Raw genomic sequence first — 25305 nt, forward strand, 5'->3', positions numbered from 1 at the left:
GCCGGAGCAGGCGGAGGACAAGCAGGCCACCTGACAGGACCCTGCCCACACCAGAGGAAGGCAGGGTGACGCCCACATGTCCGTGCAGTCAAGGCAGCCACAAAGGCGCTCTAATAATAGGCCAGCGCTACGAACAACAGAGGGGTTGGGTTACTGCTTATGACGAACAAAGAGCGATCAAGCGCTTCGCGAGCAGACAAGGCGGTGATTACAGGAGGAGACCAGACAGCTGGGAATGGGGGTCTTTAAAGACCCTGCGGAGGCCCTGATTGGAATGCGCAAGTGTTGCTGGGAATAATTAGGGAGCACAGTGATGGCGAAGGGCAGCCGGGGGCAGTGCCATGCAAAGGGTTAATCGCTGAGAGCTCTGGTAGGAAGGGCTGCTCTTCGTGTCCTGATCAGACTGCCCTTGTTGGCCATTTTACACTTTTTTAGTGATCTGGGCGGATGCTGACACACTGACAGCTATCTTGACTTCTGACACGTGCTCTCTCTGTGTGTGCTATACCACGGTCTTTCTTTACTGCGGCTTTCTCCCAGAGGTCAATTAGACATCTAAATAGCTGACTGACTGTTTACTGTATGGATATCATTTCAGCAGCTGATGGTACAGTATATCATGAACTTATTTAAGCCTGTAGTGTGCAGGTTCCACACGTATCCTGCGGTAGCAGAGTTCTAGTGAGGCAAGCACATTAAGAATATGGGGAGCCTATTGAACTTAATGAAATGCTCAGTTTTTGTAAGCAACAAAAACCTGAAAACTCCATCAATTCCGTATTTGAAAGATACTTGTGTATCAGTACAACCACAATACAATGAATATAGTAACATACTTGATTCAGCATATGGCATCTACTGTATAAGCAAAAAGATAACATGTAGTGTTTTATTGTTAAAATGTTTATCACATCCCTATGACACTTGAATAAGGTCAGTAGTTAGTTGCACAAACATCTATAGTATCTATAAAAGGATAGCGATGAAAGAATAGATCCCAGTCTCATCCTTGGTTTTTCCAAGAGTCTGTTTGGAGAATGTGAAAGATAGTTTGTCCCAGACGTTGATGACCTTGCTAGGAAAGGGCCTTCTTTCATTTAGGATCCCAGTGTACTTTGGAGAGCTGACTTTACAACTGTTTCAAGATTTTTAAGGTTTGGGCGCCACCCTCACCCAACTCCCCCCCCCCCCACGTGATCTCCCCTGTTCAGAATCCCCTTTGCAGAATTCTCACTGCTCGTCTGTGAATCCTCCCAGGGGTAACAATGTCCTTTTTACAACACGCTTACCAAAATGACTACAGATGCCTTATAGCTTCAGTTCCAATCCAAGCTCAATCGGCTCCCCTGGACCACTCTACTTACTAGACAGAGCACCTTCTAAGCCACCTGTTATTAGCGTTCATAATCTGACCGATCTGTAATTATCCATTTTACCATTGTTCTCTTTTTGTGAATGGTTATTATTATATTACTGTAGTCAGCCGTGGAAAACACATTTGCAGAAGGATCCTAGCTGTTTTTCCTAGTTACTGTAGTTTTGTAAAACAGAAAAAAAAATTGGAATCACTTCTTGATGATTCAGTAATGAATGGGGTCACGCAGTAATTTGAGACTACCAGCAAAAACACTACATTAATGAAATGTGGTGTTATTATTATTATTATTATTATTTTTAATATGACTGATTACATTAATATCGCACATTTCATCCTGAGGGATACTGTATATAGAAGGGTTCCCACTTTATCCACCACTAACATGAAGCCTCCACTTGTGTGACAACCAATCTGTACCAGCTATCCCACCGCACAGCAAAGTAGGTGGACGAGACGGAAATTGCTTCACACTGGTTTGATTGTGGAAAGAGGCAACATCAGGGATGCCAAACTGTACAAGCCCAGAGTGGAATTTAGCCATGGCACCAGGAGTTAACACCCCTGCTATTCTGAGCCGTGCCATTGAAACTGTAATGACCAAGTAGTCAGGACCTCAGCTCCACAGCTCTTCTAGAGGGTGGCACCTCCTCCAGCACAGTGTCCTCTGTCAGCTTACTGGGCCACTGTGGTGCAGAGGGAAGAGCACCAGTGCTAAAAACACTGTTTTTCCTTGGAGGGTCTTCCCCACTGGTGGGCCTCTGAGACCTGACAAGGTCAGGGTACAAGGTGGTTAAGCTTCTGTATGGGAACATTGTATTTTGAATTCTTTATCCACAAATCTTGCAAATCTGAAAATTCACATTTTCAGTGGTGGATTTTGCATGTAAATATTTATTACACTAAAAGTCATGGGTGACAGTGTTCATTTTTGCAGTTATCATTTCTAAAACACAGTGGGATCTCTTTCTCCTTTGTCAATTCTATCTGTGCTCTGTAAAGCAAGAACACAATATCAAAAACAACATTACCTTTACTTATCAGATTGTACTGCTCAGATTCAGTACTGATGTGTATTCATCTGTCATATGTGAAGACACAGCAGCCAACAGCTGAAGAGTGGGGCAATTTTCTTTTACCCAGCCCTGAATGCTAGTCCCAAATCATACTTGCTGCCTTCAAATGTAACCTTTATTGTAGAAGACTGAGTGATTTCCTGCTCATTTATTTTTTGTCTGTCCATCTATGGTGTCCAGCCCAGCGTACTGTATGTATAGTATTTGCTCTTAATTTGGAGAAGGAATTGTTTTCCTCAGATGACAATCACTTGTAATATAAGTAGTCACCCACACCCCTTAAAAAAAGTTTGTCTAAGTTGAAGGGTAAGTTTGCATAGGTTGAAGGCTGTCTCTATCACAGTGTCTTTATTTATGTGCATTGAGACCTTTTGGTGCTGGTCACCTGTTGCCGTTGATCCTATACAAACACCGTGACTGAAGTCTAGACCTCGATGTGCCTCTCAAGCTGTCCTCCTCAATCAGCGAGAGGCACTCGGCAGGAATTTCACAGGGTTATCTTTGTACTCAAGGATAAAGGGAAGGAAACAATACCGTGTCAACGAGATGGAGTCGGAGGCAGCGCTTTCACTGGCCCACTGAGAGGAGCAGGTCAGCACTGACCTTGTACTTGCCTTGGTTCACTGTGGGGCCACAGCTTCCTCACAGAGGGGCTGTCAGTCTGTCACCTGTGACAGGCCTCAAGGTGTTGACTGGCACCCGTCACCTCACTAATCCTCGTGTCTTAAAAGGTCTTTTAATAGCCTCTCTCACTGTCTGTACATTTCAGCGCAATTGTTATGTGGAAGAAGGCAAAGAGTAAAAATGTGTTTGAGGTCCAATTCCATTAACAGCCCACAAAACGATTCTGAAACCTAATGCCCTGTAAAACAAAGAAAATTACTATTGTCTGTATTCTGACCCATTTAAGAAATTATTTCGACCCTACAGATTCTGGTAATGCATAGCATCTGGTTTGTTTATACAATTCTTTTGCAAATGAGTTTTTTTTAATGTAATTTTACATTTATCTGTTACTACAGCTTTTATTGCCCAGTAAAATTCAAATGTTCAAAGCCCATCTTCTACTGAAATTTAATTCAATATATCAAACTATTGCAGTTGCATGATGCAATGGAAATGCTAGCCTAATTGAAATTCAACAAATCTGAATTGGAATCCAGGTCTTGTCATGTGCAGTCCAGGTTTTAGGTCTCTTTAAAACATTTACTGCTTATGATCTACTAAGGAGTGTTAAACTGGTCTTGTTGAACGTTAACTGGGCCAGTTAAGCCTATCTTCCAGATATACAGCCATTTCTAATTAACCTGTATTACAGACCCTGAGGACCAGTGATGGGAACCTCTGCATTAAATCAAAATTGCTGAATATGGAAAAATGGCCCCTGGATGTCTCTGTGAGCAGTGTCCTTGTCATTACCTAAATGTGGCTGAGTGGATCTTACCTTCCCTACAGTGGAAATCCAGACACTCCTGACAGAATCCAGAAAAAGGTCAGTCTTAACTGTTCCACATAGGTACTGTACCCATACCATTGTAGCACGAGCTGAAAAATTGTGCTTAAGCAAAATAAGGTACTGGATGATAAGACAGTTATCTTAAGCTATCTTAAGATGAGGCAGAGAATTAGCAAGGAAGACTGTTCATGAGTAAACTTTACTTGAGGTCAACTCGAAGAACAAGATATAGGCAATAAATGTCTTGGCAATACCAGATCCTCATTACCATGTTGGGATCATACAGCAGAAGTAAAATGAAATACAAACACAATGGACAAAAACATGAGAAAGCTGCTGAAAATATATAGCCTCCATAACTCAAAAGTTGATACAGACAGAGTATATCTCCCAAGACACGAAGGTGGTCCCGTAACGATTGGTATACTCAAATGATTGTAGGCATACTTGGTTACATTGATCAAGAGGGCAGCTCAAGGATCAAATCGCAAAGGAGGAACTGCAGAAATGCAGAAAAGAACGAATGTCTACATAGTTCCTTTTTTGAGACCTACAGATGTCCTTGGTTGAGCTCTGGCTAGTTGCAAATGTGGGCCTCAAAGGAGAGTCTGAAAGTCTCATCATAGGAGCAGAAGAACAAACACTAGGAGGTGCATTTCCTTAAGCACAGCTGACACATCACTTGCCGGCTACCTGTGCTGGTCTTTGTGCCGAGAGGGGGAACAGTTGCATCTGCAAAACAGCATCGACCACAATCAGGAGAAGCTCATTCACATGGATGATGTCACCATCGTGGGAGACATGGTGGTGCAAACTGACAGGACATCATTTTCCAACAAAATATATTTTCCTTGATGTGTCAAAGAATGACGCAAATGTAGAAAATGAGAAAATCGTTGAGGCTGAGGATCTGGAGATGCAGAAGAGAAGGAAATGGAGCACAAGGGCAAGAAGAGAGACGCCAGTGGTCACTGGGACGCTGTGAACAATCAAGCAGGAGATTGCCAAGCATCTCAAGACAATGCTCTGCAAAGGAAACACAGCTGATCTCCAGCAAAGCCCTGTGTAAAGCATGGTCCATGTTCTCCCAAATGTGATAAACACACAGTGCCTGATTCACTGGATTTCAAGGCCTCTAGTATAAGGTGAGACGATCACAAATATAGTAATAACAATTAAACGTCTGTGTATTTTTAAAATCTAACTACATTAGATCCCTTGATTTTTAGTCTTATATCTATGCTCATCAGTTTGCATCTATCAAATCAGATGAACAGCGTCAACAGATGTGTTCTGCCCTTTTTCTCAGCTGCAGAAGAGAAATTAAAATGCCACGTCCAATTAGTGCAAAAATCACTGCTACGTTGAAATGTGTAAATAGCACATTATTTTTCACTTAGTAATATGCTGCCTGCTAAAATTGGGAGTTGATTTGGGAGATGTAAAGGACATTTATAATTATCCACAATATTATGAGATGAAAATAATGTTGAATTGACATAATTACAGACATCAGAAGATTTAGTTGCAGTTTATTATATTATCATAAGAATTGTTTGTGATCTAGTTGCTATCTTGCCTTAAAATAGTTCTTCTTTCCTACTTAAACACTTGTTGAGAAGTCCGCACAGCTCCTCAGGAAATTCAGTGAAGCAACACAGGATGATTTGTTTTATGGCACAGGCACATCAGCGGTCTTGCATAAGAGGGGCTGCAGGCGTGTCCAGGAGGGAGTCTGAAGCTGCGTGTTTTGAGACCCCAATGGGTCTCTGAGGCTCTGAGGGTTCCCAGTGCACCCTTTGTGTGTCTACTACATGTACATGTGCTAGGTGAAGGGACAGATTCTGTCCAGCGTCACCTCACAGCAGGCAATTCCTAATAAGGACTAAAGCGTTCTGTTGGCACTGATGGCACTGCCTCCTTTATGGTTTCCCTATTGTATTTCTCCCCCCTGAATCCTCCCTCTTGCTCCCTCACACAGAGCACCATATACAACACACAGGGACCCTGGCCCTCCTCCTCCCCCTCTTGTCGAATACAGACACAATGACATTCCTGCTTCCTGAGATGCCACATCCAAATTAGGGAGAGGTGATCCCTTTATAAAGAGATGTAGGGTCTGGGATAAGAGAGGCTTCTCTAGCACCTGAAGGTAAGCACTAGGAGCTATTGTTGTTTCCGAGGGGCTTATGATACAGGTACCTTATAATGGAGACGGAATTAGAATATCATACTGTCATCAAAGATTTCCTTTTCAATTATCTTTCAGACTCTCTAATATACATAATTAATATTATCTATAGTTTGGAATGGCAGGTTATTGTTCAGTTTAGTCCACTGCCTCAATCCCCTTTGAAGCCTAGGGGAGACAAAGACAACTCACTCACTCTTCTGTGAGAGGTCCAATGTCTGCTTCTGTTCTCACTGCAAGCTCGCAGCACAGACTGCAGCTCTGGACAGAGGGACTTGCTCTGGGTCACTGGTACACAGCGAGCTTTAGCCTGCCCAGACCTGGCTGCTCTTGGCAAATTTTGTACCATGTCCTGAGAGCTCCCGACAGTAATCGGCCATACCTGGGGTTCACTGAAGACGACGACATGCAAAAGGCGACTGGGCTCTGAAACATCTGTGCTGCTTGTGTATCCCATACTCAGCCCTAACGTCCAGGCACGAGTGAGCAGAACTGCTGCTCCTGAAACAAAACTCTCCTGTGCTGCCACCTTCTGGGGACACTTAGGCAGTGCAGAAACCCTGAACCTGAAGGGAAATGGACTCACTGTATTTGTTTCCACAGGGCCAGCACACTCCACTGATTCACTCTGCAGGCCTGCACAGCACCTGGTAAGAACTATCATTTCGTTTTCCGAAAATGAACAGTATTACTCACAGTAATTTGCTTATTTTGTGTTCTAGTCTTTTGGAACGTTTTCTTATTAGTGCAGAAATGCTATTCTATGATCTCATACTGGAAGATTAGCCATGTAGATTTAAGAGATCAGTTAATCCTGATATTCTGTATTTTGAAGTCCAAAAAGTAACCTTTAAACTTCAGAGATGACTTTGAGATGACCCAATTATGTTTAATGAGTAGGAACAAGAAACACATGACAATGAGTCAATTTCATTTGACTGGTAAATTTAATGGTTTAGCTATTAAAACTGTGCTCTTGTGTATAGTTCACCAAAAAATGATTGTGCTTGAATTTTTTTTAACTACTTATCAATGCGAATTAAAGATTATTACGTGACAAGCCGGGTTTTTTTTCTGTCAGAACTGTGATAAGAAAGTTTTTGCAGGAGTGATGATCAGTAGATGTTCATAATATACATACAGTATATTGTAATCCCTGAATGATAAGACTCTAACACAGCAGTGGATAACTCGGCTTCCTTGTGTTTCTTCAGAAACCCTGCTGCTTCATTTGACCTTCTTTCTGTTTTAAATCATTTATATGTGTGCAGTTTTGTTGCTCTCCAGTATCGTGTGTCAGGCAGATTATTGCTCGTTTGTCCAGGCTGGAGAGATGGAATAGTATCTTTGCTCTAAACAAAAGCAAATGTGTGTACAGTATATCAAGGCACTGGGCCCTTTCCAGTTTCTAGTGAATACAAGATTTTTACTTCTTTAGTACTAATGTTACTTCTCATGAAAGACCAACAGAACAAATCGCTCAGTCCCTGTTGTTTCTGTACAGACGGGGATGTGTTTGTTACTGTATATCCGTACCACTTTCTTGAACAGCATCTGTCAGGTTCACCAGTGATGGGAGGCTGGGGATCCTTTTTGAATAATTTCACCAACTCCATTCAGTTCTGGTGGGCGGGGGGAGGTCATCTTTCATGATCTTGTCCTTCTAGTTAGCATTATTGTAAGACTACGCTGTCCGCATAGATTCTAGCACCAGCAACATCAAAAATTTATTTGCCATTAAACTAAACAAAATGGTTTTACCATCGTAACAAAATATCCGTGTAATGTCTGATCCTCAGATAATTTGACAGGATGGGTGACGCGCTGATGGCGGAGTTCGGGGCCGCTGCCCCTTTCCTGCGCAAGTCGGAGAAGGAGCGTATAGAGGCGCAGACTCGCCCCTTCGACATGAAGAAGGAGTGCTTCGTACCTGACCCCGTGGAGGAGTACGTGAAGGGGTCGGTCCTCAGCCGCGACGGGGACAAAGCCACCGTCGAGACGGGGAAAGGCAAGGTACAACAAGAACGGTTTTCACGTGTCTGTGCAAATTTTCTGCCAAAGCGCGCAGTAGGATATAGAGAAACAACAATATTGTCTCATGCTTTATATGAGAAATATTGTGCAAATATTGCACATCATTTTGGTCTCCCAGTACAAAAAAGATGTTGCTGCTCTGTCATCAGTCCACAACAGAGTGACCAGGTACCTTCCCCATCTTAAAGAAATGTCCTACACTTACAGGCCAAACCTATTTAGTTTTGAACTTCTTGAAGACTATAAAGGAACCTGATACATCCAATCAGCAATGAAACATGAGTGTGTGACAAGTGGTACAGGCTTATAGGAGAAGAAGATAATCCCTAGGTTTTTTCATGAAATATTTAGATGTGATTCTTGGATCAAAGACCTTCTCTCATAGCCTTTGTCTTGTTTCATTTGGAAAAAATCTATGAAAAGCATAATTGCATTGAAATTCTGTAGAGGGGGAGTTGCAGAACAAGCAAGCCAGTTGCTCAGTAAATCTCAGGAGACGAAAGCTGAGAGATCCCAGCCGTCAATGCTCAGTGTATACCAGTAGTGCTCAGCTTGTGACCGGGCAATCCCAGTAACAGGCAGCAGGTGACCAGCTAACCCAGGCTCAAATGGGCAAACACAGGACCCCAGACACAGGACTCACTCAGGAGCCCTGGTTGTAGGTTTTGACCCTATTGCTTGCTTTTGATGATGTGTCACAGAGATTATTCGAAAAATTATTAGAAAATATTTATTTGGGTTACAGAAAATCCTAATGCCGTCACATCAGTAAGTTCTTATTCTAATGCATTTGAATTGATGTACAGCATTCACCTGTCCTGTCGGGTGTTTCAAATGTTCAGTATTGTGTCCTAATTTGTGAAAGAACAGAATATCATTACCCAATGATTCAACTGAATTTTACATTGTGTTACCATATTTTCATCTATATGAACAACATGGCAAAATTATGCTTTACAGTGATTTATCAAATGCCTTTATCCAAAAAGCACAATATATATGCACACCTACTGTGTCATTGTATCCTGCTTGCTATGTAGAGTTTTAGGATCTGTTTCTTTGTCTTCTAATGTGTACTGTAACTTGATTCTGTCTTTTTCAGACCGTCACTGTAAAGGAGTGTGATGTACACCCTCAGAACCCGCCCAAGTTCGATAAAATCGAAGACATGGCCATGTTCACCTTCCTGCACGAGCCCGCTGTGCTGTTTAACCTCAAAGAGCGTTATGCAGCCTGGATGATCTACGTGAGTAGAGTGCACCTTCACCCCTCTTCACACAGACAGGCTGGAGGGAGGGGAGATCCTGACAACTGCCTCTCTCCCGCAGACCTACTCTGGGCTGTTCTGCGTCACTGTCAACCCCTACAAGTGGCTGCCTGTGTACGACTCTGCTGTTGTTGCTGCCTACAGAGGCAAGAAGAGAAGCGAAGCTCCTCCCCACATCTTCTCCATCTCTGACAACGCCTATCAGTACATGCTGGCAGGTAAAAGACTCTTCTGCAATAAAGTTTAGATACATATTATGTAACGCAATTTTTCCATTACCAATTCAGAATATGTTTCTATTTGACCTTTCACAGACAGAGAAAACCAGTCCATCCTGATCACGTAAGTTCATCTCATATTCTTCAATGGCTTCATGTTATAGTTTGGAAAAGCTCTATATTCAAAAAGTTAACAATGGTTAAGGAGTTCGTCAAGAGACCAACAAGCTTTTTCTCCTTTCTGATTTCCTATTTCTCACTCTTGCAAATCTGCAGGTTGGTTTAAAGGGCATTTTCTCAAACAAGCTGTGAGTGAAGGCAGATGTGAAAGAGTTTGCCAGGCTACTGATTGACAAGTCTTCTCACAAAAACTTGTTTAAGAATTTAGAACTGTGGGATCATTTTGACATGTATTTGATGGTTGTTTGAGGGAAAGGAGCAATTTTATACCTTCAAACAGGATCATAAAAATAAAATAAAGAAACAAGACCAGAACAAATACCAATACCAACTTGCACATGGCTATACGTCTGCCTATCCAGAAGCATGAACAGTGCCACACAGGACTCTAATGACACTCTTTTCAGGCCAGCTGATATGTAAACAAGCAGACACAAGTTCCATAAACAATAGAAATTAGAACATTTATCAGAATGTATGTACATATATGTTAATGTGTGAATGTATGTAAAGTCATACGAGTCACAAAAATAAAACATTTATGTTATCCTTTCACATTTTTTAGCTTCTGTTCAAAAGCTAAAGAACATAAGAACATAAAAAGTATTTACATGATTAGTATTTCTGTTTTCTGGAGCCAATGTAAGCTGTGCTACTGTGGTGCCTGAAGTTCCTCTGCTGATGAGACTGCTGTGTATAATTGCAAATATGTCTGGAGCGATGATGAGACTGGAGTGTTTCAGTGTGAATGAGCATCCCTCATCTTGTCTTGCCTGTGTCGGTGTCCCCAGTGGAGAATCCGGTGCTGGGAAGACTGTGAACACCAAGAGGGTCATTCAGTACTTCGCCAGCATTGCGGCTGTGGGCGGGAAGAAGGACTCAGCAGCGGCTAACAAGGTGGGAGACAAAAAAAAAACTGAGTTCCCAACAGTACTGAGAAATGTCATAGCACCGAGCCAATTCACAGTGAGTGGGTTAAACTACTGTGTGAGCAGACTTCCACAGCTCATTGAGTGTGACAGCGAGAGAACTGATTCTAGGCCCACAAGCACTAACCTCAGTAAAACACCCTGAGCTGGCTGTACCATAGACAGCAGAGTCTGACACTGCCCCGTGTGTTTGCTTCCAGGGCACCCTGGAGGATCAAATCATCCAGGCCAACCCAGCCCTGGAGGCCTTTGGCAATGCCAAGACTGTGAGGAACGACAACTCCTCGCGATTCGTGAGTAACCCCTCTGCTGCCTGAAGATCAGGAGACTGGTGTAAAAAATGCAATGCTGAAACAACATCCCAGGTCAGGAAAGCAGTCCTGGCTCTCAGTGAGGTTGATATTAGAGCTGACTTCTCTTGTCTCTCTCTTTAGGGCAAGTTCATCCGAATTCACTTTGGGGCCAGTGGAAAGCTTGCTTCCGCTGATATTGAGACCTGTAAGGAAGTCTCTTTTTAAAAATAAATACTAAATCCCTGTTTTATTTTTGTATTTGTTATGAAGCACATGCTTGTTTTTCAGAAATGATCTGTTATGTTGTGCTGTGTTCCAGATCTGCTGGAGAAGTCTCGTGTGACCTTCCAGCTCAAGTCTGAGAGAGACTATCACATCTTCTACCAGATCCTGTCCCAGAAGAAGCCAGAGCTGCTGGGTCAGTACTGCAGTCTGTTCTCTAGAGTGTAAATTGCAGAGACTCACCAGCACCTGGACTAACAGTTGGGTTTTCTCTTCTTTAGAGATGCTGCTCATCACCAACAACCCCTATGACTACACCTATATCTCCCAAGGAGAGACCACAGTGGCGTCCATTGATGATGCTGAGGAGCTGATGGCCACAGATGTGAGTGACAAGACTAAATGGCTCTGAGGTGGAATAAATACACCTTCAGGCTAAAGAGCTGTCAATGACACTTTGTTCTCTCTCTGGTTAAGTGCGCTCAGTAGCGTAATGAATTGAATCATTCTCTCCTGTCCTGCAGAGCGCCTTTGATGTGTTGGGCTTCACTCAGGAAGAGAAGAACGGCATCTACAAGCTGACTGGAGCCATCATGCACTACGGCAACATGAAGTTCAAGCAGAAGCAGCGAGAGGAGCAGGCAGAGTCTGACGGCACTGAGGGTAGGTCTGGCTGCACTGAGCCACCTTTCATTACACTGTCTAGGGATGCTTACAAAAATCAAACAGTTTATTTGCCAATAAGCCTATTTCTTCACTCAAATACCAGGTCAAAGTGGAAGATTACTGATTGCCAAAATCTGATTATATTTATCCCTGAAACATTTGTGTTAGCAGTCTGTCTCCTGCATGTAAAAATCACTGTATATGTTCAGTGGGTTGTTTTTGGTTTGGGTGTCAGCCTTGTCAAAGCCCTATAATTAATGTGATTATTAATTATTAATATGATTAATTAATTTCTAAAACATAAATATAAAAACGAATCTAGTTTAAATCTATTACAGATGCTGACAAGTCTGCCTATCTGATGGGTCTGAACTCTGCTGATCTCATCAAGGGTCTGTGTCACCCCAGGGTGAAAGTAGGGAATGAATGGGTGACAAAGGGGCAGAATGTCCAGCAGGTGAGTCGCCTAATTTAGAGTCCTATCAATCCTGTTCTTTCACTTTGAGAATTTTATATTTGATTTAGTTCTTGCCTCTCATGCTTCTTTGATGAGTACTTTTGTTCTTGCCCTATTGCAGGTGTACTATTCCATTGGTGCACTGTCCAAGGCAGTGTATGAGAAGATGTTCCTGTGGATGGTGGTGAGAATCAACCAGTCCCTGGACACCAAGCAGCCTCGCCAGTACTTCATTGGTGTGCTAGACATCGCCGGGTTCGAGATCTTTGATGTAAGTGTTTGCAGACAATAAAACAGCAGTATTGTGAGATGACTATGTCAGCATTTTTTACTTAGGAGATACACTGCATTGCTTATTTTTCCTGCAGCACATACCAAAGGAAATCAGTTTGATGGGAAAGAAAGCATATATTTCATAAAGCAATTCTTTGTTTCAGTTCAACACCTTTGAGCAGATGTGCATCAACTTCACCAACGAGAAGCTGCAGCAGTTCTTCAACCACCACATGTTCGTGCTGGAGCAGGAGGAGTACAAGAAGGAGGGGATCGAATGGGAGTTCATTGATTTCGGCATGGACCTGCAGGCCTGCATTGACCTCATCGAGAAGGTGGGCCATAGATATAGGTTAAATGTGTGGTAAGAGAAATTAAAGATCAAAGAGAGTCAAGAATTGCTTACATATCACCCAGCTTTCTCAACAATAACAAAGTGTTTCACCTGTTCCTTCCATTCCAGCCCATGGGTATCATGTCCATCCTTGAAGAGGAGTGCATGTTCCCCAAGGCCAGTGATGCCACCTTTAAAGCCAAGCTGTACGACAACCACTTGGGAAAATCCAACAACTTCCAGAAGCCCAGGATTGTCAAGGGGAAACCAGAGGCCCATTTTGCCCTGGTTCACTACGCTGGCACCGTGGACTACAACATCAATGGCTGGCTGGTGAAGAACAAGGACCCCCTGAATGAGACGGTGGTGGGGCTGTACCAGAAGTCTTCTGTCAAGCTGCTCAGCAACCTGTTCTCCAACTATGCCGGTGCAGAATCAGGTAAACCCACAACAGCCGTCTCACCCCATGTCCGGTGCAGCCAAAGTAATAGTTTCTGAAGAAAAATGGCAGACTAAGCCCTGCCATCAGAAATTGTACACAGGGGAATTTAGCTTGAAAAAGTTTTAAAAGTTTCCTTAATAAAGACAACCTCAGGTGAGCCAATCTAAAGGGTACCAGTTCTGAAGTAATTTTCGGAATTCTGGATGTGGTAGGCCCCAACCTATATAAGATGGTTCACAGGACCTGAGCATATTAAAATGCACAAAGACCTGAAGAAATCTAATAAAATATATTAAATCAATTTAACTGTAGACGATTTCACACATATCATTAAACACTTACTGTGACCCCTAAAACACATACCACTGTCACTGTGTATGCCCTTCTTATAACTAAAAAAACTAAACTGCACCCGTGTGACAATGTGCCTACTAATCCTACACCAGTTATCTAGTCCACTTAGGTGCAATTAATGCACCTATATAGTGCAAGTGATGAAAGGGTATTATGCTTTGCAAAATTGAATAGGACGGTCTGTTTGAAATTGTGTTGAATCTTTAGGCAATCCTTTCACACTGATAAATATGTTTTACCACACATGAACCATGAACTGATCGAGGAATAATCTTACTCACTGAAACAGACACACCTGATATGTCAAAGATTTCAGGTCTATCTACAGAGTCCCGGCCCTGATGCCAAAAGGGTATTTTTATTTACCCAAGAGTAGGATATATTATAAGATACCAGAGGGCTAGAAACGATTAAAATGTTGGTTACATATCTGAGAGGAAACGTTTCATTAGTTTGAAAACTAAGAAACTAATAATTGTGATGAAAGTGATATTGGTGTAATATGAGTCTTTTATGCTTGGAATACATTTTTGTTACCAGCAGGTGTGTGTGTGTGTTGTGCCTCAGTCTTTTGGGACTTGAAAGATGACCTGAGAGTGCAGATGATCGCTGCTCACAGATAGAGTATGGAGTATGGAGTATGGAGAATGGAGAATGGAGTATGGAGAATGGAGAATAGAATGTTTTTTAAGGGAGGGGTGCAGAAACTGAGGGCAGCAACAGATGTTCAAAAGGAGCAGTAAATCCTGTTTTTTAACTAAAGATTTTAATGCATGCCTAGTGTTCAAGGTGTACTGTATATGATGGGTATCGATGATCCAAATTTTCTATTTTTATTTTTTTTATCAAATGAAATAGACGGCAATGATTCAAGGGCTTGAAGTGTGTTAATCGTCATCTTACATCGAAAAACGTTACAAAGGCGTTTTATGAGTGCCTGTTGTTGGAAATCTAAACTGTTTTTTATTTCATGACCAGCTCAAGAGAGCAAAGGAAAAGGAGGAGGAAAGAAGAAGGGTTCTTCCTTCCAGACTGTCTCTGCTCTCCACAGGGTGAGAGATTATGACTTCAAAAACTGGAGCCTACCATACAATAGTCTTGAAATATCACAAATATCTGTGGTGTAACTTGTGTGTTCTGTTTAGAATTATTTTGTGTGGCTTTGATTTACAAAAGCACTTTACTATCCCCAGGAGAACCTGAACAAGCTGATGACAAACCTGAGGTCCACCCACCCTCACTTTGTGCGCTGTCTCATCCCCAATGAGACCAAGACTCCAGGAGCCATGGAGAATCCTCTGGTGATGCACCAGCTGCGCTGTAACGGTGTGCTGGAAGGCATCAGGATCTGCAGAAAGGGTTTCCCCAACAGGATCCTGTACGGGGACTTCAAACAGAGGTAGGAGTCACTCTATCCAGGACTTATATCTCCTAATACAGCCTTCGAATGCCTTCTCAAAATGTGTCTGCTGCCTTCACAGATACCGCATTCTGAACCCCTCTGCCATCCCTGAAGGCCAGTTCATAGACAGCAAGAAGGGAGCAGAGAAACTGCTGGGGTCCCTGGACATTGACCACCAGCAGTATAAGTTCGGACACACCAAGGTAAGAATCATTACACCAGGCAGAAAGACTAGGGATAAGTGTTATGATAACGACTCTCACTACTCACTCCTCATCACAATCTTTGATCTTTGGATTAAAGCTTTTTATTCGTACTTAACAGTGAGATTGTAGATCCATGTACCAAAGGATGTGAGGGACGAAAATGACTGAAATTCTCAGCAGTTTTAAATCTTAATTAAAAAATCTTTTCTGTTGCTCTTTTTATACTTTTTTATACAAATTCATAAAACTGCTGATTATTATTATTTCTTCTAAAGAAGTGATATTACCCCCCCTCACCTCCAAACCAGGTGTTCTTCAAGGCTGGTTTACTGGGTCAACTGGAGGAGATGAGAGATGACCGCTTGTCTCTCATCATCACTGCTATCCAGGCCAGGTCCCGTGGTCTTCTCTCAAGAATTGAGTACCAGAAGATCGTAGAGCGCAGGTAAGGATATCAATGTTTCATGAACACACTCTATATTAGCCTTACAATTACATTTTATCCTTTTACCAATGTTGCATTTGTACCTTGCAGGGATTCCCTGCTCGTGATCCAGTGGAACGTCCGAGCCTTCATGGGTGTGAAGAATTGGCCCTGGATGAAGCTTTTCTTCAAGATCAAACCTTTGCTGAAGTCTGCAGAGGCTGAGAAGGAGATGGCCAACATGAAGGAGGAGTTCCTGAAGCTCAAAGAGGCCTACGCCAAATCTGAGGCCCGCAGGAAGGAGCTGGAAGAGAAGATGGTCTCTCTTCTCCAAGAGAAGAATGACCTGCAGCTGCAAGTTCAGGCTGTGAGTTCACACCAATATTTAGTTTATATTTTACCATAACAATTAAGTGGGTTCTGACAATTATTCTTGGATGGGTGGTTGTGTGCACAACACTCTACCTTCAAGCTGTATTTAACCTATTCATGTTTTAAACCTATAGTTGAAAATCAGAAATTTACTGTTGGAAAAATGCTACATCTGTTGATCATATACAGTAACTCAATTGCTGAACTCCTTTACAGGAACAAGATAATATCTGTGATGCTGAGGAACGGTGTGACCAGCTGATCAAGAACAAGATCCAGCTGGAGGCCAAAGCGAAGGAGCTGACAGAGAGGCTGGAGGATGAGGAGGAGATGAATGCAGAGCTGACTGCCAAGAAGAGAAAACTGGAGGACGAGTGCTCTGAGCTGAAGAAGGACATTGATGATCTGGAGCTCACCTTGGCCAAAGTGGAGAAGGAGAAGCATGCCACTGAGAACAAGGTCAGCCTGCAGCACTCTCTCAGTGTGTCTGCCTGTTGCTCTTCTGTCTGTGTGTCTGTCCCACAGTCTGCTGAGTCCCTGCTCTGTGCTAACAGGTGAAGAACCTGACTGAAGAAATGGCAGGTCTGGATGAGATCATTGCCAAGCTGACCAAAGAGAAGAAGGCTCTGCAGGAGGCTCACCAGCAAACTCTGGATGACCTGCAGAGTGAGGAGGACAAAGTGAACACGCTGACCAAAGCCAAGGCCAAGCTGGAGCAGCAAGTCGACGATGTGAGTCACTCAGATTTACTTGATATAACTCTGTTTTACAACATACAGAGGAACAGGAATTGCAGACTCATAAACACTGTACAATATTAGATCTTAATTGAGATGGTTCTTGTGATTTATTTTATCAGCTTGAAGGCTCCCTGGAACAGGAGAAGAAGATAAGAATGGACCTTGAAAGAGTCAAGAGAAAGCTGGAGGGAGACTTAAAGTTGACCCAGGAGTGTGTGATGGACTTGGAGAACGACAAGCAGCAACTGGAGGAGAAGCTTAAGAAGTAAGAATATACAAAAATCTTTTAAAACTAATTTCACTTCAAAAAGATGATTTAATATGAGTCATATTACTGTTTTTGTCAGGAAAGAGTTTGATATCAGCCACCTAAACAGCAAAATAGAGGATGAACAGGTCCTGGCAGCCCAGCTCCAGAAGAAACTGAAGGAACTTCAGGTGACGTCATGTTCTAGTTTCAGTGAGGCTGTAGCTCATTGTCAAGAGCTGAAATATGAGCTTGTATTCTCCCTGTTCCAGGCTCGTATCGAGGAGCTGGAGGAGGAGCTGGAGGCTGAGAGAGCTGCCCGGGCCAAGGTGGAGAAGCAGCGGGCAGACTTGTCCCGGGAGCTGGAGGAGATCAGCGAGAGGCTGGAGGAGGCTGGAGGGGCCACTTCTGCCCAGATCGAGATGAACAAGAAGAGGGAGGCTGAGTTCCTGAAGCTGCGCAGAGACCTGGAGGAGGCCACTCTGCAGCATGAGGCCACTGCCTCCACACTGAGGAAGAAACATGCCGACAGTGTGGCAGACCTTGGCGAGCAGATAGACAACCTGCAGAGGGTGAAGCAGAAGCTGGAGAAGGAGAAGAGCGAGCTCAGGCTGGAGCTGGATGATGTGGTCTCCAACATGGAGCAGATCGTCAAGACCAAGGTAAACTGGGGACTCAGTTCATTGTGGAAGACAGTCAATCACTTATAGGACTATTCCAGGTTGACTGGAGGCACCAATACATACATGCGAGTTCTTTTGCCTCTTTCAGACTAATTTGGAAAAGATGTGCAGGACTCTGGAAGACCAGATGAATGAGTACCGGACCAAGTCTGAAGAAAGCCAGCGTGCTGTCAATGACTTTACTATGCAGAAAGCCAAGTTGCAGACTGAGAATGGTAGGCATGTTCATTGAATATTAATTCTGTAGACACTCCTTAAGACAATCCAGATCCATATCCACTGTGTTGTCATACTAGGGGAGCTGTCCAGGCAGCTGGAAGAGAAGGAGTCTCTAGTCTCCCAGCTGACTAGAGGCAAGCAGTCCTACACCCAGCAGATTGAGGACCTCAAGAGACAACTGGAAGAGGAAGTCAAGGTAATTACTTGGCTATTTTCCCCATAGAGCATTAAAGCAGGACTCTGTGCCCAGACTCTAATGTCCTCTGTGTGTTTCTATGTCCTCAGGCGAAGAATGCGCTGGCCCACGCAACGCAGTCTGCTCGCCATGATGCAGACCTGCTGAGGGAGCAGTATGAGGAGGAGCAGGAGGCCAAGGCTGAGCTGCAGCGCAGTCTGTCCAAGGCCAATGCTGAAGTAGCTCAGTGGAGAACCAAATACGAGACTGACGCCATCCAGAGGACAGAGGAGCTGGAGGATGCAAAGTAAGGACTGATGTCCAATACCTACTTCTTATCTTTGCATTTGTATCCTTTCTAAAATTTAAAATGTGTATAAGTGTGAATTGAAACTAAATATTTAGTTGCAGTTTAAAAGGTGCTGTTTCATTTCTTCTCCTGACAGATCAGCTTTTTGTTTGCGTTATGTTTAAATTAGAATATAAGACGAACAAAAAGTTTGTCTGTTTGCAGACTGTACGACTGTGCGTGTGGTAAGTGAAGAAGTGTTTGAGCCTGTGGCTTAAGGAGCTCCTCTTGCCTCAATCATTCCCTTGTCTGCCTTCCTCCTTCCCAGGAAGAAGCTGGCTCAGAGGCTGCAGGATGCAGAGGAAGCCGTGGAGGCTGTGAACGCTAAATGCTCCTCCCTGGAGAAGACCAAACACCGTCTGCAGAATGAGATCGAAGATCTGATGGTGGATCTGGAGAGGTCTAGTGCAGCTGCTGCCGCTCTGGACAAGAAACAGAGGAACTTTGACAAGGTACCACTGGACATGGGTCTGAGTGATCTCAGGGAGACCTCAATGAGCCTCTCTGAAGCCCCTGTGTTCAATGTGCTTCCAATGGTCTGTTCTGATCCCCCCAGATCCTGAGCGAGTGGAAGCAGAAGTTTGAAGAGTCACAGAGTGAGCTGGAGGGCTCCCAGAAGGAGGCCAGGTCACTCAGCACTGAGCTCTTCAAGCTGAAGAACGCTTATGAGGAGTCTCTGGAGCACCTGGAGACTCTGAAGAGGGAGAACAAGAACCTGCAAGGTGAGACGTGCTGTGTGCTCTTCACAGACATGTTGGGGGTGAATAAACCTGTGTTTCCTATCAGAATGGAATCCATAAAGATGCTGACATATCTCTTGACCTCCTGATTCCCAGAGGAAATTTCTGACCTGACCGAGCAACTTGGTGAGGGAGGCAAGACCATCCATGAACTGGAGAAAGCCAGGAAGCAGCTGGAGCAGGAGAAGAGTGAGATCCAAGCTGCTCTAGAGGAGGCAGAGGTGAGGGACTGACTCTCAGTGTGGACTATGCAAATTACATGTGAAAGACTTCGTGTCTACACCCTGATACACCAAGTCCTTCATTATACGTTCACCCAATCGATAGATGTTGCCTTAATCAGTGAATTCTGTCACAAGACCCTCTGTTGTTCTTGACAGGCCTCTCTGGAGCACGAGGAAGGAAAGATCCTGAGAGCCCAGCTGGAGTTTAACCAGATCAAGGCCGATATTGAGCGCAAGCTGTCTGAGAAGGACGAGGAGATGGAGCAGGCGAAGAGGAACCACCAGAGGGTGGTGGACTCCCTGCAGACCTCCCTAGAGGCAGAGATACGTAGCAGGAACGAAGCCTTGAGAATAAAGAAGAAGATGGAGGGAGACCTCAATGAGATGGAGATCCAGCTCAGCCAGGCCAACAGGCTGGCGGCAGAAGCCCAGAAACAGCTGAAGAGCCTGCACTCCCATCTGAAGGTGACAACCTTTACTTTCATTACTGAAATTCATCTCAGATGTAAAATTTCATTTTATTCTGTAGTGTCACAGAATACTAGTAAAGTAATGTCATTAATCTGAGCTCTTTCCCCGCCAGGATGCTCAGCTGCAGCTGGACGACTCCCTCCGTGTCAACGATGACCTGAAGGAGAACATCGCCATTGTGGAGAGACGCAACAACCTGCTGCAGGCGGAGCTGGAGGAGCTGCGCTCGGTGGTGGAGCAGACAGAGAGAGCCCGCAAGCTGGCGGAGCAGGAGCTGCTGGACGTCAGCGAGAGGGTGCAGCTGCTGCACTCCCAGGTACTGTCATCCTGCTGGCTCTTCCACACAGTTTGGGCTCCAAGTGTAGAGCCTCACACTCACCCCTCCTTCCCTGTGGCAGAACACCAGCCTGATCAACCAGAAGAAGAAGCTGGAGGCCGACACGTCCCAGCTGCAGACGGAGGTGGAGGAGGCTGTGCAGGAGTGCAGGAACGCAGAGGAGAAGGCCAAGAAGGCCATCACTGACGCTGCCATGATGGCAGAGGAGCTGAAGAAGGAGCAGGACACCAGCGCTCACCTGGAGCGCATGAAGAAGAACATGGAGCAGACCATCAAGGACCTGCAGCACCGTCTGGATGAAGCCGAGCAGATCGCCATGAAGGGTGGCAAGAAGCAAGTCCAGAAGCTGGAGGCCCGCGTGAGTGTCTGACAGTTCACACGCTGTTGTGTGGAGATGTAATCAGGATGAATTTCTAAGTTAGCCTGGTGAAATTCTGGGTACCCCTGCATATTATACCCCAGAACTCGATCACCCTTTGTTACAATATCAGTGGACCAGTAGTGGATCAGCAGATATAACTGCAGATATTCTATTTTTACATAGAGAAGTCTGAATTAACACAGTATGAGAGAGAAGAAGAACTCATGTTAACGTCATTAACCCTGCAGGTGAGGGAGCTGGAGAATGAGTTGGAGGCTGAGCAGAGGAAGAACACTGAGTCTGTGAAGGGTGTTCGAAAATATGAGAGACGTATCAAGGAGCTCACTTACCAGGTACCTTCTATTCTTCTGTCAGTTTCCCATTTATACCATGCTGTGCTGACGGCACCTCGGACAGCAGTATATCTGAGGCTGCGTGACCTATGTGTCACTGTAGTGAATCTGTGTGACCTGTGTGTGACTGTACTGAATCTGTGTGGTGTCTGACTGTGCTGTATCTCTGTGACCAGTGTGACACTGTACTGAGTCTGTGTGGTCTGATTATACTGTATCTCTGTGACCAGTGTGACATTGTAGTGAATCTGTGTGGTCTCTGACTGTGCTGTGTCTGTGTGTCCTGTGTGTGACTGTGCTGAACCTGTGTGGTCTCTGACTATGCTGTATCTGTGTGAGCTGTGTGTGACTGTACCATATCTGTGTGATCTCTGTATCTGACTGTACTGTAAGTAACTATGTTTGTCCTGTGTAACTGTTTCCTCTTTGTGTCTTTTATACGTTACTTTATTGTGCTGAATTGTGAATTTTCTGCCTGTTTTGAATCCCTGTATGTGTGGTGACAGTGCTGTGTGTCCTGAGTAACACTCGTTCTGTGTCTGACTGTCCCTGTGTCTGCACAGACGGAGGAGGACCGTAAGAATATGGCCCGCCTGCAGGACCTGGTGGACAAACTGCAGCTGAAGGTGAAATCCTACAAGAGAGCTGCTGAGGAGGCTGTAAGTATCTGACAACACCATCCCCACACTGACGCACAGGCCTCAGTGTTTCATCCTGAGTCTCAGGGCTGACGCCCAGCTGTGCTGCTGTGTGTCTGTCTGTGTCAGGAGGAGCAGGCCAACACCAACCTGGGCAAGTTCCGCAAGCTGCAGCACGAGCTGGACGAGGCCGAGGAGAGGGCTGACATTGCGGAGTCCCAGGTCAACAAGCTGCGCGCCAAGAGCCGTGATGTGGGCTCCAAGGTCAGTGACCCCGGCGCCTGAGAGCTCACCACTGTGCTCTGTACCACAGCCTGATACCACACTGCTCTGAACTGACTGCTGTGCACCTCTCTGCTGTGCATCACTCTGCTGTGCTGTCACACTTCTCTATGTTACACTGCCCTGTCTCACACTGTTCTAAATCACACTGCTGTGTATCACAGTCGTGTATATCAGTGTTTTTTAGCTCTGGTTCTGAGGGGCCACTGTGTCTTCTGGTTTTTATTTAATCTTGATCTTTCATTAGTTTTGCTAATGATGCATTTAATGGATCTAATTGCTTGTTTTGACTTTTTTCTGCACTCAAAAATACTCTAGGTAAAGTATATTTTTCCAACAAATACAGCACGCAGAACATCATGAACTCTCCTCTGCTTGTGAATAAGAATTTAATCCTTTTTTCTGACTAAAAACCTTGTGTTCCTTTGTGTTCATGATCAACAAATACAGGAGAGAATGACAAAATATTTGAAACATCCCTACAAATATTTTTTGTCTTCTTAGGTTTTAGTAGATATATTTCAGCGCATACACCTGAGTAAGGGCAGTTCTGAGACTCAGTTGATACAAATCACAAAGACATTGAAACAAATCTGTAATTAAGAACTTAGCTAGAGCAAAGCACAGAAGAGGCTGCAGTCCCCTGGGGACAGAGTTGAGAATGCCGGCACTGAAGAACATTGCTGTCCATTATTCTTAGGTCACAATGCCTTGTGTTGAAACATCTGTGGTGAAACAGAATGAAACATCTAGCTTTTTTCTATTTTTCTGAATCTTGTCCTGGCCTCTTACAGTAGGTCACAGAAGTATTTTTTGTTGTCCACTTTTGAATGTCCTAACAACTTGTGAGTCAACACACATTGTAATAGTTCAAAGAAAGAGTCACAATACCTATTTAGGAGGACAGGCATATTGTTTATATTTTATATAAACTCTACATGTAATTTTGGTAATACGTACAGTCATTACCTTGTCTGAACTAAGGTTCTACCTGTACTGCAGGAGCGACACACAGATAATTTATGAATAGTTATGGGGGCCTCTACATTGTGAATATTTAACAATATAATGGCTTTCAGTGTGTTTCATCTGTTTGAGAAGGAAAATGTCTGCTTGAGTCACACAAATAAATACTTTCAGGTAGAAGTATACAGGAAGCACTATTGATATAGTGATTAAACTTCTTGACTTTTATAACATTTCTCAATGCAGTACAGCCATTCATTCCTGATGTTTGTGCTTTGTGATTAAGGGTTAACCTGTAAAACAGAGAAAAGTTAAATAACTAGTGAGCGGTGCAGTTTCCGGACTGCTGTTCTTTCGTAGTTTGAGATGGTCAGCAGAACGTGGCGGTTTAGTTTCTGTGAGTTTGAGCAGTCACTTTCTAAAGATGACCTTTAACACTAGAACCCATATGTCTGCCTGAGTTTTCAGTGTGGTGGCACTGGATATTCCAATCATTGGTACATTTGGTTTAGTTCTGACAAGTATTTAGGCATTTTCACGAAGCATGTTTTATCTGGGGCTGGATAGACATGAGAACAGTAATTATCAGCTGTGATTTTTTGTTAATGTTTGAGTCTGTATTTCCTTATGTATTTACTCATAAGTAGTATTCCACAACATACACAGCTCTTTGTTAATGAACTAATATGACATTAATAGTTGTTAATGACAAGTTTTCATGCCTCCCAGCTCCTGAACACTAACTGAGCCCAGGCGCAGCTCTAACACAGTGCAGAGCCTATTAACTCCCTTAGTTCTTCTGGTAATAACAGCAGCTACATGGTATCCAAACACTCACCAGGTCTTTTCTCTCCTTCTCTCTCTGTCTCTCTCTGTCCATCTCTCCCTCTCTCCCTGACAGAAAGGGCTTGATGAAGAGTGAAGCTCTCAGACGGACCTTTCTGAAAACCTCTAGTCTGCTGTGCTTTAGTCCCCCTCTGCTTTCTCTCTGCCCTTCCTCTAATTCTGTAGAATAAAACCGGTTTCAAAACGAACACCTCTTTTCTGTGCTTCCTGCTTTGAAAGATTAGATGTTAGAGACTGTCAGGGTCTCTCACCACAGAGTTACACTTCTAGTTATTTGTGTACTTGTACATCTTTTCTTACAACATGGTTTGCTGTAGCATCTCAATGTTCTGTGCTCTTTAGAAAATGTCTGGTGGAAATTCCATAAAAAATAAAAAAAGAATAATCAAGGTAAAATTCACAAATACAGGGCAATGTATAATGAATCGAAAAAGCTTTTTTCTTGTGTGCATATCCTTTGGTGGATAGCTTCTGATTTCTTCCCGTGTTCCAGAGCTGCTGGACAGGTTGATATATGTCTCTCAATTGACACATGCGTATGTGTCTTCCTGGCTGGACTGGTGTCCCATTAGGGTGTGGTCCAGTCTTCTGCCCTGTGGCTGCAGGGTTAGGCTCTGGCTCATCACAACCTTTTATAGCAGAAAGTGCGTGTGGATAATGGGTGTCTGCAGTAACATAAAACCTGTTACTGCTTGTCAAACACAACCACCAGCAGAGCAATGTGAGATAATGTGACACTAGAGGCCTCTGTATTACCACAGTATAACCATGTCATTTCCAATTCTCCAAGTGTCTCTTGGGATTCTTCTGTGAAGCTGAGTGGTTTAATTCACGACAGGTACAATTCAGAGCAGCACTGACCTGAGTTTTGAATCCTCTTCCTCTTCTTTAAATCAGGCTCAGCAAAGTGTAATCACACTATAGCATTGCACTTGTATAGTGATAGAGAGCTATGAGGGTCGAATCACACTTGGTTTACATGTCATTCAGTCAGCCTGGCACACAGCACTAAATACCAATACTGGGTGATTTTCAGAACTCTACAAGGGATTATCTGGATTTCTTCTGAAAATACAGTAAGAATAAGTAAAACAACTGATTTCTCACTGAAGTGTTCACTGTGCTCCTTCTGTCACTTTCAGTCCGTTTTGAAGAACTGCAGGTTTTATTAGTCATTTTGGAAGTCTTTAGCCACACCAGGGAATTAAAGTTCTTGACACACTAAACCAGCAGCATGATCTCCTTGTAATGAGTGTGCAGTACAGCCATAACCAAGCAAGCTAATATGAGTATGATCCAAAACATCCATAGTAAAGTGTTTATGAACTATTAATGAAAACCAGTACATAGCTCCTACAGTACCTACCATACCAAGTCACACCACACAGCCCAGAAGAATGAGCCAGTTGTGCACCACCACTCATTGAGTCCCAGTCCCAGTCAGCCCGTGAAGGGAGCCAGGCTCGAACCCGCAGTCCTTGGTCCACATATTTCAACCCATAC

At 43.8% G+C, this 25305-nt stretch overlaps 1 protein-coding gene across 1 annotated transcript; it reads left to right on the forward strand.

Annotated features, from left to right (window-relative positions):
• The first annotated feature begins 6725 nt into the window (after positions 1-6725).
• On the forward strand, positions 6726-23990 carry LOC148834138 (myosin-7-like). The gene is made up of 38 exons (XM_088916683.1): positions 6726-6748; positions 7898-8111; positions 9235-9378; positions 9461-9617; positions 9714-9741; positions 10589-10694; positions 10927-11019; positions 11161-11224; positions 11339-11437; positions 11523-11626; positions 11766-11904; positions 12246-12364; positions 12486-12635; positions 12802-12972; positions 13101-13410; positions 14746-14819; positions 14961-15166; positions 15249-15372; positions 15684-15820; positions 15911-16166; positions 16388-16630; positions 16726-16902; positions 17031-17176; positions 17259-17349; positions 17431-17820; positions 17930-18056; positions 18138-18256; positions 18346-18542; positions 18853-19036; positions 19141-19306; positions 19421-19545; positions 19705-20013; positions 20132-20335; positions 20418-20714; positions 20966-21070; positions 21634-21729; positions 21838-21972; positions 23858-23990. Exons 2-38 carry the CDS (start codon positions 7911-7913, stop codon positions 23876-23878), a joined length of 5814 nt encoding a protein of 1937 aa, XP_088772809.1. The 5' UTR covers positions 6726-6748; positions 7898-7910; the 3' UTR covers positions 23879-23990.
• The last annotated feature ends 1315 nt before the right edge of the window (positions 23991-25305 follow it).

The sequence above is a fragment of the Atractosteus spatula genome, chromosome 5, assembly GCF_055471065.1.
Source record: "Atractosteus spatula isolate fAtrSpa1 chromosome 5, fAtrSpa1.hap1, whole genome shotgun sequence".
Lineage (NCBI taxonomy): Eukaryota > Metazoa > Chordata > Actinopteri > Semionotiformes > Lepisosteidae > Atractosteus > Atractosteus spatula.